The sequence below is a fragment of the Thermobia domestica genome, chromosome 5, assembly GCF_964235325.1.
Source record: "Thermobia domestica chromosome 5, izTheDome1.hap1.1, whole genome shotgun sequence".
NCBI lineage: Eukaryota > Metazoa > Arthropoda > Insecta > Zygentoma > Lepismatidae > Thermobia > Thermobia domestica.
Window position 1 is genome coordinate 266,336,966 of NC_137458.1, and position 16,615 is coordinate 266,353,580.

The 16,615-nt window shown below is 35.8% G+C and overlaps 1 protein-coding gene across 3 annotated transcripts in view; it reads right to left on the reverse strand.

Annotated features, from left to right (window-relative positions):
* The window catches only part of TfIIEalpha (transcription factor IIEalpha), a 94,499-nt gene that overhangs the window by 17,215 nt on the left and 60,669 nt on the right, over positions 1-16,615 (reverse strand). For all 3 annotated transcript variants that reach the window (XM_081760020.1, XM_081760021.1, XM_081760022.1), the window contains 3 exons: positions 13,587-13,715; positions 9,482-9,708; positions 3,580-3,670 (listed from right to left, as the gene is read on the reverse strand). In XM_081760020.1, coding sequence (XP_081616146.1) covers positions 3,580-3,670; positions 9,482-9,708; positions 13,587-13,715 — 447 coding nt within the window. The remainder of the gene's footprint in view (positions 1-3,579; positions 3,671-9,481; positions 9,709-13,586; positions 13,716-16,615) is intronic.

Here is a 16,615-nt window from a genome sequence, read left to right on the forward strand (position 1 = left end):
ATGTTCTAAGCCGAGGTCTACTAGCTGCTAATAATTTTATTTTTTATTATTTTACTTTCGGTCTTTTTTTCTCCTCCATTTTTCGAACTGTTTTCGATCTTCATTTTTAAGATTAGTCTATAATTAATTCTTCTAAAGTTTCTAATCGCTTTCTGGGAAGTTCACATAGTATGGCATTATTCGAGTGTTTACTTACATTTTGGCTTACGCCCTTTTGTATCTCGCTCATTAATATATTTATATATATGAATCGGTATCTTTGACAAAACTACTCCACTCATAAATACGCAATGAGTAATCGCCAGTATATTTCGTAGTTAGTATTATAAGTTAACAGCTACTAGCTATTCCAATCATTTTTCCTGGTTATACTTTCTTCTTCGCCATTCCTATATTGATCTTCGTTCTTTTATTAACGGCTCTTTCCACACCACTACATTTGCCGGGCTCTGTCTTGTCCGTCTTTCCCGTACTGTTGATTTGATATGAAATGGCTTGTATACTTTTGATGTCCTTCGATATTCTTTTTCTTGCATGCTTAATATATTTAATTCATATTTAAACATAACATGTTTAGATGTTTCCGCAACATGGCCAATTCCTAATTTCTTTCCTTGCTTTTTTTTAAGCGTTATTTTAAAAGAGGGTTGACCACTAATTACTTTTACCATACCCTTTCCTCATTTTGATTTTAAATTTTTATTCTTCTATATATATCTGATAAAACTCTTTCTCTCTTCATAATCGCAATCCAGTTGACATGCCATAAATATTTTTCTCTCTCTTTCGTTAGTTTTATTATTACAGTGCCTTTCCCCTACTTGTCATTTTCGCGTTTTTTTTTTTTTTTTTTTTCTTTGAAAGGAAACTTCTCCCCTCCCAATCCAACCACGATTTCATACTTTCCTTTACAAATGATATTACTAGTCAAGAACCCGAATTTAGTTCTAGCAATGATATTGCAAAGGATCAACTTCCAGGAAAACTAAATGAAAACTTCCTTTCTCTGTTTCTTACGGGAAAGAAAGAAAGGAGAAGGAGAGAGAGAGAGAGAGAGAGAGAGAGAGAGAGAGAGAGAGAGAGAGAGAGAGAGAGAGAGAGAGAGAGAGAGAGAGAGAGAGAGAGAAACTGTTTTCCTTCAGTAATAACTCCGGTTTCTGTTCAGTAGTTGCTGTTGGTCATCATGAATGACAAGTGAACTTTATTTAATTTCTTGGTTTGGTGAGCCCACATGTTCGCTCCAAATCTACCATTGTTCTGTTGTACGTTTGTACTGCTTTTTGAGTATTTAAATTTTCTGGCTTGCAATCATTAAAAGTATTATATATATAGTTTTCCTGTATATATATAGTATTATATATATCCTGTAATATATATAGTATATTATATAAAAGTAGTGGCTTGTTTTATATATAGGTTTCAAATTTCTAATACTTTTATTGTACATTTTCATAGTTGGATTTTCTGTCCAGTTTCCTTCCGAATATCAAATACTTTGCTTTATCCGCTGATAACTGAAATTTCTTTATGCAAGATTCATAAATCTGTTCATGTTTCTATAGTTCGAAACACTGCAAAATTCAAAGACTGGTCTTTACTTCCTCTATCTAACTGTTTGGAACAAGGGTGGCCAAATCAAGGCATTCGTAACGTCATCACACACACATTCTATTTTTGAAAAATAGCTACATTAAAAGCAGAATTACTAAGCATGACTGACGAAATGAAATCTCTTTACCTAATTCAATTTATATGAGTTGTTTTGAAAGCGGAAGTGCAGGTGGGTACAAAAATTAACATAAAATCAAACAAAAAATACGTCCAACGCATGGGAGGATCAGTGTGTAGTATGTGATCCTTATTATTAATTGTTCTCCTCAACCTTTCGCCTCGTTTGCAAATTGTCTGCACGCTAGGACATTTCTTGGCGTCAGGCAGGAGGCAGTGCAGCTAGCAATAACTATTTGATTGGGAACTGGCGTGACTGACTGACTGAGGTGTCGTTGTGTTTATAACAAGGCTTAAGAATATCTAAATATTTTCGCTTACATATTTATGCAACACGTAACTCTTTAAATGTTTTGAAATTCGCATTTTACTGTTCTTCACAGAGTGGTATATAATAGAAATTATTATATTTATTGTTGTTATATCTTTAAAAGTAAACTGGATTTCAAGAGGCTGTAACTTCTGAATTAAACTTAAATGTTCTTCACAGAAGACTGATCGGGTTATGTCATACTGCTTTTGGAAGTGTACTCACCCTATGAAAGATATGCCACCATCATCGGTAGTGTTTTACTTTGCTACCAGCATTATGGACTTTCACCGACATTGCAATTTTCACTGCAACACATTACATTGGACCACAGATCTCCGTATTCTCTATTACATGCTGGCTGCAGGTTTCCATTGGCTGGTGACGGTGATGTTGTAAATACAATTTTAACAGTTGAAATGCGCAGAAATCCATTGGACTGGGATCAGGGTTTTTGACAGGAATGAGAAGAAAGGTAATAACATGGATTATCGTTTCCTGATTCATGTCATGATAAGAAACGGGAGATTTGGGTGTATACTTTGTTCATGTAGATTCACACCAAGTTCTTGTTGGCTCAGTAGAAATGAGGGATGTCTTTCTGGTTAATTAGAGTCATGATGGATCCCACTGAAGTAGGCACCATTCATCTTCACGTTTTTGTGTACCTCACATACCTCCAACTTCCCTTTATAACCGTATTCGGCGACAGTCAAGTCATGATTCCCTGCGGGAATCTATCTCTGCATTGGCGGTAGAACTCGGTGCGCCCCTTGCTATAGGTTGCACAGTAGTTGTTCGAATGTTACCATTATGTGAACGATAAAAGTAGGCCTCATCCAATGTGACAACTGTTTTTCACTACACTGTCATCCCCAAGTGTCTTTCGTGCAGTTTTTGGAAGTTTGTCTTAAGTTTAGCAATGCGGCGCAGGAGCAAGGTTGTGAACATGCGAAGGTTGTGGTTGGGAGTGAACTCACCCAGATTTAATACCTGACTCATGTCGCGTTGGATGATGGATTCTCTTGACTTCCCAGTCGACGAAGTCCATGAAGTATCTTATGCAACACTTTCGCAGGTAATCTCGAACGGGTCCATTTTGTTAGTGAATGTTTCTGCATGGGCTCTATTTGTATTCGCCTTGTCATGATATTTTTAGCTGTGCTTACTCCGGTAGTTAAACATTTTCCCGACATTGTTTCATTATTTAGTTGTATGAGAAAATATACATGAAAAAGAGCTTATGACGAGCTTATTAATGATTTACTTTCAGAGGCGTTGCATTAGCACGAACATGAAACTCCGGTACAAGCAGCTAAGACACCACACTGATAACTTTCGTGTTTCTGGCGCAACTACACAAGTGACAGCAGCATTGCTACTCAGCTGGATATAAACTGTCAATCTTCTAAACTGTTTGTTTGCTGTTACATTATATTTTTAATGAAAATACATATTTTGACATTCGTTCCGTTCCGTATATTTCTGATAACTGTTGACTTCTTTACACCACAGCACAAATGAAGAAAGTGTAACATTACCTGGAATCCTTGCATTCGTGTAGCTTCTCCTGACCAGACTTGCGATCCTGGTTGTCTGGAGTTATTAAGGTTACGCTGCTTATTTTCGATCCTGAAATAAAAGCGTAATTATTAACAATCTATTTTATAAACAGAAAATAACAAAATGATGCAATCAAAGGCGTTGGTTGAATTTCACAAATGTTCACGGTTTTCCACATAATTTTAAAACGTAATAAAGATTATTGTTAAGTCTTTAGAACATAGATTTTTACATAACCTCCCCCTCGATAATATCTCCACCTTGCCGCGGTGGGGGAAGGAGGCTTGTGTGCTCCAATGATCCCAAGAGCTATGCCGAAGATAGCTTCAATATCATGGCGGATAGGTTTTTAGGGGTAGGAGCCAGACGAAGAGAGATATTATTGTAAATGACAGCAGCTCTACCATTACCACACTGAGGCTGAAGATGACTAACATGGCAAGGCTCAAGTGTGAACAAAAACAAGCAGGGACAGGATGTCCTCTATGGCTGTTTCCCTGTGAGGTGGAAGGATCTGGGTCACTACCAGCTTACTCAGTCCCTAGAAAACAAAATGAAAAGAAAAATACGAAAATATATGTAATATCAGAGAATGTCACACTACTGTTTCACAATGGGTTGCCCCCCGGCAGTGGAGGAAAACAAAGCAGGGCCTCCTCGATCATCATCAAATGAAACCCCTGCAGGATAAGAACCTGGAATATGAGATCGCTGTTACAGTGTGGAAAACGGGAAACCTGAAGAAAGAAAAGAAAGAAAGAAAAAAACGCACGAAGATAGATTATAATGTTTACTCCATAGGATGGTGATCCAGATAGAGCAAGCATTATATTTGATAGTTGTAAATAGGACGTTTGCCCGAGCATTGACGATGAAACAAGTTATCCGAAGAAAGCTCCTTTCAACGTCAACTACACGTAAGCAAAAATTCTACGTACAACCTTTAGAGACACAAAAAAAATTCAGCATCATATTTTCGGAAAATTAATGAATTACACACATAATAAGTAAAAAATTAAATTTTGCACCATTTACCTAAACGAATCACCACGAGGCGTGAGGGGATGACATGCACAATCGCAGAAAATACTCGTCAATCGATTCGAAAATTTTAATTATATTGATACTTACATAACTTTACATGAAGAAATAACTATTAAAAGAGTAATAGTAATGGATGTGTCCTAAAATGTGAAATTTAACTCGATTCGACTAATTGCAGAACATAATGAAACAGTGTCTTGTTGCAGCAGGGTAGAATGAGCTGTTGTACGTTCTTCTTTTGGGCGCCGAATGGCGTTGCCTATCGCCAAGTCTCTTTAGCTCTCGCTGTTCGCGTGAGTTTCACGTGTTGGATGACGTAAGAGCGGACTGATCTGTGATTGGCTGAAGAAGTGTTGATCAAGGTCACGCCACCCACACGCATCTTCGGAGTGAGAACACACACACATAGAAACGTCGTCAGCTAGTATATGCTAGTCCCTTTAAATTAAAAAGAGAGTTAAACTGCTTGAACTGCATATTGCCAAAATGATGAATAAATGAGTTTATGACAAGATATCTTGGGAATCAGCGAAGTTAGGTGGCCTGGTGGAGGAGACATGTCGAGCGGGAACTTCAGAATGATTTATTCAGGAGCGGTAAACGGTACAGCACGAGTCGGTTTTATCTTCAATAATAAGAAAGTTATAGACAGCTGGGGATACAATGAAAGGATAGTAATGTTGAAGATAACAACAGAACCGAAGAATATGACGATAATCCAAGTATATATGCCTACATCAAGCTACACAGATGAGGAAGTAGACGAGACCTACGAAAAAAATAGAGGAAGTATTGTTGGAAGTTCAAGACAAGGATAATTTAATCATCATGGGTGACTGGAACGCAGTAGTCGGCGAAGGCAAAGAAGAGAATGTAACTGGGAATTTCGATCTAGGAGAAAGGAATGCGAGAGCTGCACGACTAGTTGAGTTCTGCAAAAGCCATAATTTGACTGTAACAAATACTCTCTTCGAACAACCAGTAAAAAGAAGATGGACAAGACCAGTACACAAAGGAAGATACCAAATAGACTATATACTGGTCCGACAAGCACTTAGAAGGCCAGAGGAAACTGGATAAACAGCTTGTGCAAGGAAATTGAGGAAAATATAGTCAAAAGCAATACAGAAACGACATACAGAAAGGTTAGAAAACAATTCGGGGAGAAAAAGAAACCCAGAGACATTATCACAAACAAGGACGGGACAACGCTAATACCAGAGGAGCAGATAACAAGATGGAAGGAATACGCTGAAGAACTATACAAAGGAGCCAGAGTAAACGAAGAAGAGATAGAGAAGGAAGAAAAAGTCGACGAAAATGAATTAGGACATCAATTTACAGTGCGAATTTAACAATGTTTTGGGGAAAAAATGAAACATTGTAAAGCCCTAGGAATAGACCAATTACCACCGAGAGTGATTAAGAATCTCGGAATAGCAACAAGAAAGAAACTATTTAATCTTATTAATAAAATGTACATCTCGGGAAAAAATACCAAGAGATTTCGAGAAAAGCATATTGGTCCCTATCGCGAAGAGAAAAGGCACATGGAAATGCGAAGAACACAGAACGTTAAGTTTGCTGTCCCATGCAGCAATAATACTATGCGAAATTATCGCACAACGAAGAATGGCTATCAAAGGACCAGCTTGGATTCAGTAGAGAAAGGGGAACTAGGGAACCAATACTGAGTCTACAGTTGATCATGAAACAGCACATCAGAATAAACAAATCCAACTGTGATAGCATTTGTAGATATAGCAAAGCTTTTGACAACGAAGATTGGAATATCATATTCAGAGCGTTGAAGAATCTGAAGGTGAATTACAGAGACAGAAGAATAATATAACAACTTTACAGAAACCAGACAGCTGTTATAGAAGAGATCAGAAGGAAGCCAGAATAAATAAAAGAGTAAAGACAAGGACGTGGACTTTCACCTCTCCTCTTCAACGACTATATAGAAACATCTCCTCTTCAACGACTATATATTGTTTACACTTTAAAAAATTTATTTATTTATACTTTATTTATTTTGAGTTTGTCCACCAATCAATATGCAGTTACACATATATCAATGCCCTACCCAATGACCAAGTGGTTTTAGTTCGATTCCAGATGGGACAAGTCATAGAATTTAATTTCATAATCATTTACTTTCATTAATTATCCGTCCTTATTAGCCTGAAGGGCTGTGGAACGTTAAACTAAAATTTAATTTTATCTCACAAATATTAATGCTCAAATCAAAATATGGCTTCAGCTCTTGTCCTATTAATATATGCAGTTATTAAGATGCAATTAAATCGTCACAATAGTTTTAAATTAGCAAATCACCTGAATCTAGTGACATCTAAGGTACTGTCGACAAATAAGGCCCGGAAGGAAATAAGGCCCAGTGCAAAATTTTCTAGCTTAGAAACACTGTAGTTGAAATCTGGCAACATCATAAGTAGCGATTACTTACACAATGCCTACTTGAGAAAGCTCGTCTTCCTATGCATTGTCAGACGAAATGCTGACAGTATTGAAGCATCGAGAAGCCAGTTTCCATGTGCTGATATAATTTACAGAGGCAAGATAAGTTCATTTTTTCTGTGTAGAATACAGCTAACGCGAAATATCTTGTATATTTGTGATTACTATAGTGTTTAGTATTTGGGATAGCAGTAACTTCGTTTAAGTCCGACATGTATTTGTAAATAATGATACATAAAGTAATGCATACTTGGTCGTTAAATAAAGCCCATCAAAACTTTATTGGCTCTGATTACCGTAATAAACATGTATGTGTTGTTAAATACTGAGAAACTGGCAACTTGAATGTGTGTCAGTTTGTTATTCTTTCTTGGCCGGTGCAATCTGTCGTTTTCGGGCCTAGTTGCTCACTATGGGGGTTCGAAGGTTCCAGTTTTGCATTGGTCCTTTTCATAATGTAAACCTCTATTTTTAATGCATGTGAATGGCTCATATCTTTAGCCTCATTGTACATACAGGCATATGTGTGTATCCATTCATACCCCAAAGTATCGTTCGTGACTCGGGGAGGGGGGGGATGAGCCCAAAAGCTCAAGTTTTTGGGATAAGCTTTGTATATTCTAAGAAATTTCCGTGCAGTTCTAAACGTTAGAGGTCACGCGCATCCCTTGTAAGTTTATTATCAATGGGTTAGGGCAACTGCATTATTTTCTCTCGATCCTCGCAATTTCTGATTCTGAATTTGCACCTAGTTTGCCAACATAAACTAAAAACAATAACAATTTGTTGCCACGTAAAGAGAGTGCTACATCAACGACTGACACTGAAGAGGATGGAAGTAAACCTGATACGTTTTTTAGAGACCTTACCCAGTTATCCACATTGTTACTAAATATTCTTTTATTAATAATATTTGAAGTGCCGTGAAAATGTTGGGGTGTTATTTGGGATCCAATGGTCTCTCAGGTCGCAAAATTTTACTTTTAAAACAGTGGGCCTTATTTACCTACCGTGCGGGAAATAAGACCATTTTGTATGTTTTTCTTTCAATACGTTTTTCACACATTTAGCTCAATGTTTAAGTTAAAGTAAATATACCATAAGATAGACAAAACATTAACAAATAAAATGCATATAAATTTTTGTCTATTACATCATATATATTTACGTAATAAATCATTTAAGCTTAGGTGGGCCGTATTTGTCGCCAGTACCTCAGGCAGGTAAAGCTATAGCGCAAGTAACGATATCTATTAGCGTGACGCACTCAAACGTTTCCCTTTATAAATACGATATATTATATACATGGAAAAATTAATTTATAATTGTCATAAAAGGAAATAAAAACCAAACCACTTGGCGTAACAGCCTTTTATGAGGCTAAGCTGCTCCCACGCCATCTGTTAGCAACCGGTTAAACTATGTCCAGGCTAGCGACGAGTGCGCTGCGTCGCCCATCTCTAACAGGCCTAGTGGCAATCACGTCTTTTATTCACGTGAATTCCCAGTTTGCCTTACGGCGCTAGGTGGACGCCGAAAATTGGAAAGCACCGGCCGGGAATCGAACCCGGAACCATGCGGATGTGAATCCAACGTTCTAACCACTAGACTACGGCGATTCCGTAAAAGGAAATTATAACGTAACATAAAAGACCGTAGTATAATCATTTTCATTTTCCGAGTTAAATTATATTATTTTTCTATCATTCTAGTTTTCAAATGCTTGCTTTATAACCACCATCCTCTTTCGATATAAATTTAAACAACGCAAGTTTAATCTTTATCCATAATCTACTTCCATTGTTTAATTGAACATTCTTAATGGTTCCTCTGAAACAAGGAGCAGTTAACTCATGTACACTCATGTCTAAAATTATTGTCGCATGTCTATAAATGTGTTGTTATAGGCATATAATCTGATAACGAATTCGCCCGCTATTTCTTATAATGTTAGTATGTGTATAGTCGGCAAAGACATGTATGTGACAAATTTCAAGTCAAAAGATCAGTAAATAAGGATAATAAAACAAAAATAAAACTTTCTTGTCCATTTAGTAACATTTTGTTTTACTCATTCTAATTTCCGTACTTATAATTCTTTTCCTATGAAATTTACCACAAATATGCATTTCCCTATTATACACATAGTATCAGTATTAAAAGTACCCTGCAAAATCATTATCAAATTATATTCTTACAAGAAGACAGTTATAGATATGCGACAATCATTTTGGATATGAGTGTACATGCTCACACCAGAAGCTAGAATCTTTTGGGATTATATTCTAAATATCTACGAACATAACTTCTCTATTACAAATTGTGTTTGCTGTTTATGTAGATTAAAAATCTTACCCTCTAATAGAGCTGATATCAACTGGTTCTGGTTCCAAGACTTCAGGCGCTAATTTAATGTCTTCCACTTCTCGCAGTAAGACATATAGTGGTTCTAACTGTTCATTAAATTTTGCTAGAAGCAATCTTGAGTCTTTCTTCGGTAAAGCTGATTGATCCTCTTCTACAACTGCTCTACAGTACGTGCAATGAAATTCACCTGTCGTCATGTCAAATAGCTGATCTGCCTGGAAAACATAGTACGAAAGTTATAATTATCAGGGACCATTAAGAAGGGTAAGATAACTGCTCGAACCCACGACATACGAAGTGCAACTCTAAAATTATGTATTTCTTATTCGTTGGCATTGATTGATCTATTCTAACATGGAGAAAGGTGTTTAAGGAATGGAAGAATCTATACTGGGCGGATATTTGAGAAAGATGACAATACTCTGTGCTATGACTATCGAGGAACACCCTTCTCTCAACTTCCACGTAGATTTTGTCTAGTAATCTTGTAGCACAGTTAACTACTTATGTAGGTGAAAAAATCACTATGGCTTCAGTTGAATCCAATATTACACATGTCTCAGAGATAATAGGAAAAAATGGAAAGATAGCAGCGGTGTTTAACAGTTTATAGATTTCAAGGCCTATTATTCTGTAAAATGACAGAGGCTATACAAGACGTTGCAAGAATTTGAAGTTGCAAATAAAATGATGGTGTGTCTTCAGGATGACCATCTGTCCTGTTCCCCATTTAATCATATTTTTCAAAACACTGTAAAAGTTAATAATATATATATATATATATATATATATATATAATAGAATAAATACTTTTGCTTAATTATTTAGTATTTAGAAAATATTAATTAGGAAATACGTGGGCGACTGGAAAGTTTTACAGATAGACTGTGACAAAGGAGCTAGTCGTAGTGGGTAGATTATAGCCAGGTGAAGCGAAAGAGAATACTCATTGTGTACTTGAAAAATCCTGAAAACACAATCCCTCTGTGTAGTCAACAGAGTTTCACATCCCACTGAAGAACGTGTGACCATCTATTTATGGTTTTGCTTAACTGTGATAATGGAAGACAAATTGGAAGAACGTGTTTGCATTAAATTATGTTTCAAAACAAGGAAATCACCATTAAATATTTATTAACTGTTAAAAGCAGCTTCAAGAATAAGTATATAGCTAGATTAAATGTGTTTGTGCAATAGGTTTAAGATTGAGCGAAGACGACTCTAGATTCAGTTCTCCATCCACGTCAATGAGACAAAAATACCGCCAGGATTCGAGTATTAATGTGATCTGACCATCGGTTTACAATTAGAAACGGCAGAAGAATGTGACGCTTTATGCAGTGTAGAGAATTTTAGCGGGAGAATTGCAGATGTGCCTGTGCTTTCCGAACTCATTCTGAGATTTCTGACAGACATAGAATAAACAACGACTTGAAATGGGCCACGAGTTTTAAAATCGGGCTAAAAATGACCCAGATTTGCTGAACAGGATCATAACAGACGATGGGTCATGAGTGTACGAACATGACCCTGAAATTAAAGTGAGCTTTGCATTGGAGAGCCCAGATTCACTGCGACCGAAAAAAAAAAAAAAAAAAAAAAAAAAAGATAAAATCATTCGCATGAGAACACAATGTTTAGTTTTCCCTACCGTTTATAGCGGTATTGTGTACCATGAACACGCTCAGAAGACAACTAACCAGTCATACTGTGAAAGTATTTTTAAGGGACTGTGCGAAAAGTGAAGCCAGAGGCTGCCACTCTGGCGTGCCAAGCATTTGATTCTGTATTATGATAACGTCTCTGGTCACCATGCCTTCTCAATTACTGAATACTTGGCTAAATTCCAAATTCCTGTGCTATCCCAACCCAATATTCTCCAGATTTGACACCTGCTGCTTTTAGCGTTTCCCAAAATTGCAAATGTCACTCAAACGGACGAGATTTGACACGACAGAATACATTCGAACAAAAGCAGATAAAATTCTTAGCCTAGAGTAATATAGACCACAGGACAGTCCAGCCAATGTGAGGTAAAGGCAGGCGGAAAAGGATGCAGACAGCGAAGCTTAAGTCACTAACCATGTGTCTACTACGCACCATAACGCTGGAGAGGTCTTTGTTAGGGCGTGCAAAAGTGAGTATGAGGTACGGAGCTTTCAGTTTGCTCACAGTATTGCATCTCGCTAGGCTGTCCTGTCCTCTGGTCAATGTGAGGTCAGAAGACTTCCTCACGAAAGAGGATTTCCACAAATGCTTCCAAAACATGGGAACATCATTGGAATTCGCTGAGTTCAATCAATAGGGGATTACTTCGAAGGGGATCTATTCAAATAACCTGTAAGTACTCTTATCATTACATCACAAGCCCAGCTTTAAAGATTTTCTATCACACCAAGTAGTTTTTATTGTCGATGTAATTTCTATTGTCAAAGAATGTCTTCAAATGAAGTATGGCGCCATCAGCTTAGACGACACACTCAGAAAGAATGAAAACCATTTCAAAAACCTAGTTCACTGAATAGTCTTTTGTACTTACTCTTTAATTAAATACGATGTATATTCAATATTCATTAATCGAATACTTATCTACAAAATATATAGCCACAACTATTTAACTGTGAACGTTTCAGAAAAAAAAAAAAAAAAAAAAATGAAAGTTTCAGTGAAAAGTCGCCGCCATTCTCAAGTACTTACCATATCTTGATACTTTCAGAATTCATAACGGATGTGATAAAAGATAACTCCTTATCTCCAATACTTCTAATTTCGCTTTAGAATATTCAATTATGTAAATTAAAGACTGCTATAGATGATTAATTCTGATTGGTTTTAACCAGCTGCTTGTATATCCCGAAGTAGATGATATAAGGTCAGTTCAAGAAAAAGGTATCTTCCTGACAGCATGTAAAGAAATCGATCAACACGTGAATGCTAAATAAGATAAAAATATACGGTGACAACTCGAAGCTTTGCTTATGGAAATACATACACACAAAACTGTAAAATAATAATAATAAAAAAATGAATAAATCCAAGCACTTGCGCGTAGTTGAAACGAATAAGAAAGAAGTAACATCAGAGTGAAAATGCGTGTATTACTTCATGATCTTTACTTTACTTATTGCTACTGATATTTGACGCAAGTATAACTTATTACATTACTTCTTTGTGTTCACGATCTATTTAACTAGATTTATTCTGCACTATATTTAATTAGACTACGAAATTCCATTGATAAAAATTGTTATACATTGTTAGAACAAATGAGTGTTAAATAGACTTCTTCAATTTTGTCAATATTTTAAAAATAAAATTACAAGCGCTCGAAAGCAAGGCGTGATAACGACATCTCATCTAGAAGAGAAAGAACCATTTAAATTTTAGAGTGCACAGGACAAGTATTCTTTTGAATCCTGTGATGGTTCTATTATTGCAAACCTATTTAAATTATATGAAACTCTTCATCAAGATGTTTTCGGAAGGTGCTAAATGTTTTCGGAAGGTGCTAATTTAGAGACTGGTAATTGTTTTGCATACATGACAAACCTACCTAAAAGCTGACGGCATATTTTTTATCGTAGATAGTGGCTTGGTTCTGCAAATACTAACACAGTAACACCTTTGAAGAGGTTAAATCTTACTAGGCACAAAACGCTGAAAATACTCGCTTTTCACTGAAGCAGAATTTGAAGTTATGTGAAAAAATAAATAAATAAATAAATAAATAAATAAATAAATAAAAATAAAATAAAATCCAAAGGATTCCTCTGAATTTGCGATTTGTTTCTACGTTAATACTTCTATTTTGATTATGTTACTTTCATTTAATTTAATTTAATTAAATTTAATTAATTTTATTTTTTATTTTTTAAGATAAGACAGAAACACTAGCACCACTTATAGTAAATCTAACATTTACTGAAATCGGTCTGACAATTTTTGCAGGAAACTCTTAACAAAATAACCTGTTGACGGATATCGCGTAATGAGAAAAACTTGAGTAAAAAAAAAAAAAAAAAAAAAAAATCCAAAGAATTTAAAGGTTACGACTATAAAACTTATTCCTTTCTTGTAATTTGTCTGCTTTTACCTCTAGATCAGTGAACGTTTTCGAGCATGAAGGGCATTTGAAACTCGCTCTGCTTGTTGCGTCTCTTTCTTCTGTTTCCATTCGCTTCCGCATTAAATCAAGTTTGTACTTTACAACATTCACGAACGTCTGAAACATAAAATACCTGATTACAAAATTCTACAATATTATAGCATTTAACAACAACAAACAAACAAACAAACAAACAAAAAAAGTCATACATAAATTGAAAGATCTTATTGAGCCGAACAAAATTATATGCGTGAATGTAAAGGCACATGCGTAGTTTTCGAGAAAACGGAGCAAAACTACTTAAACTGTAAACCTAAAAATTGATGTTATACGAGAACAATGCCACTTAATGAGGTGAAACTGATTTTGAAATATAAGTTCATTAAGGTCTTCCTTATGATGCTAGCAAGACGACGGTATATAGTATGTTAATGAGATATAGCCTAAAATTATCATTAGCTCTTCTGTTAAAATAAAATATTGTCCAAATGTAAGACGTATCAGTCTATCGATCTAAACAAAAATACTACTCGAGGGTAAATTTTATGGATGATTTTCGAGAAATTTGAAACACATGAACTGTTATAGCGCTAAAAATATGTAGTTTATTGTCAATAATAACACTAGCCAACAAATTTAAACTTTCTGTCTACCACATGGACGAAAATAGATCACTTTAACTAAATCTAATCTCTGAGCACGAAAATGGTAATAAAAAGTTCCTAATATGTATTTTGTGTGACAGAAGTGAGTTGGACTCTAGTAAAAACTACAAATTAACTCATATATTTATTTATCTATACAAAATCTGATAAGAAAATGCACTCATTTTGCACATAAGATAACACAAAATGTAAGAAACTAACGTTGCTTTCGCACAATTAGTCTTTGACTTGAATACGACTCAACAAATATCTGTTTCTGAGTTACTTAAACTTACTTAATATACTAAACACAAATTGACATGTTCTTCTAAATTACTATTCTTATCATTATTCACCACCAATTATTATCATTATTATTATTTCGCGTTTTCCGACATATTTCAAAATGTTCCGCACAGCTTGTGGTATGAATACATTGTGGGATGGAATACATTGACCAACGCTGTCGGAACATTGATACTATTGAGTAGCAGTAATCATCATGCATTATGGTAACTACAACTTACCAAGAACAACCTATTTATATATGTGTGCCTTCAAAACGTAGTAACTTGTAACCACTATCTTATTACATTGTTATTCATAGCTTCGTGTTTTTCCATATTCAGCTGAAATGAGTAGATTCCAAATCACGAACTTTAAAATATAATAAATCGATATCTAAATGCTCATGTTAGATCACCAAGAGTTAATTCAGTAATTTCAGCAAGCTAAGCAAAACATGGCATAATTATTGAACAACTGAGTAAAGCTTGGTGCAGAAGAAATGCAATAGATTCAGTGCAGAAGAGAGGCAATAAATTCAGCGTCACAAGAGTTGTGTCCTACTTACATATCAATTCTTCACATCGAAAGATACACGATAAAAACGTAATGTGTCTCATGCATCCAAACTTGGTGTTGAAGTAAACAACTGCCATTTAGAAAACACCTATTTTGACTTCCTGTACCACATATTCCGTAATGTATAGCCAGACTGCATTACTGATTATAATCCGAAAGATACTATATAGGGAACTTTTCCAAAATCACAGACCGCGCACCCACCAAAAGACATTTAAACTACGAGCAGCTATTGAATGGTTTGGTGGAGAAAAGGCAATTATCTTGTACAATATCTGAAACAAACTTTTTGTTTAGTTGATCGGAATTTATACACGCAGCACATTCTCGTTATCATGGCGACTGCCGAAATACATTCATACGGAAACGCAATGTAACTTCGGTTGCTGCATCCATTGATAAATCTAAAGTTCTGTCCGAACATAAATTCTCAACAGTGTTGTTAAAAAACTTGAAAAAGATGAGAGAAAAATTTGGAACATAATTTAAATGTATGAGGAACTGTATTTACAAATGAAGTGTGGCTTCAAAAAGGACTTGTGGCTAATTATGTATAACTTACTGCTTACTGAAAGTGTGGTTTTATCTCCAGTGGATGCTGACCGCAATTTTTAGTAAAGAGTACTCTATTGGAGTGCTGTAGGTATGTCACATTAATCTGCACCTACTCTCTCACTAGTAGATCCTGTAATTCATGGTTGTTCTCTGTTCCATCCGCTGCTCTTGTAGTCCCACATATTTAAATTCTGAAGTTTTGAAGGCTAGACCAGGTACAACAGGGTCCCTGAATGTTCCTCAATCAACAAACGATCGTAAGTCTTGTGAACACGGTAGCTGCATCTTGAAACATGGGAGTGTTCAATGCATATTCTTCATAATGATGTCGAAGAAATAGTAATACTTGATCACTAAGAACCACCAAATAAGCATGTTGATTTACTTCACATTCACCTGTGAATGAGCCTAAGTTATAGTATGAACCATTATCGCCTAACTTCCAGTTTGTTTTGTAGTTGTTGGTTTGTTTAAATTTAAGTTTTTTTTTTAATTTTTTTTTAAAGCACCGAGGTCATATGAGACCTGAATCTACAGTGTAAGGTGGAATCCGAACCACCGTAATGTGTTCAATGGGCTCTCACTGGAAATCAAACCCGGGATTACGTGTAATAAAGGCGCCTGAACTAGCCACTAGACCAGCGCAGAAAGCTCCGTTAGCTTGAACCGCACCCTCTACATACTGCGAATGAAATGTTTTATTTGGCTTTTGGTGTACTCGAAGCCTTACATTAATGGAATACGGCTAAAAATGCGACTTATATGACAATACTATGTTTCCAGTCTGTTACGGCCAGTGTCTGTGGTCTTGAGCCCACTAAACAGGTGTAACAATATGTTCCGCAATCTGAAATTATCCTTTCTGAGCTACTAGACTCGAAATAACCATTGCATAAAACTATCTAGCAATGCTCTTTCGGAAATTGGATGGGATACAGCTGGAATAACTGACCA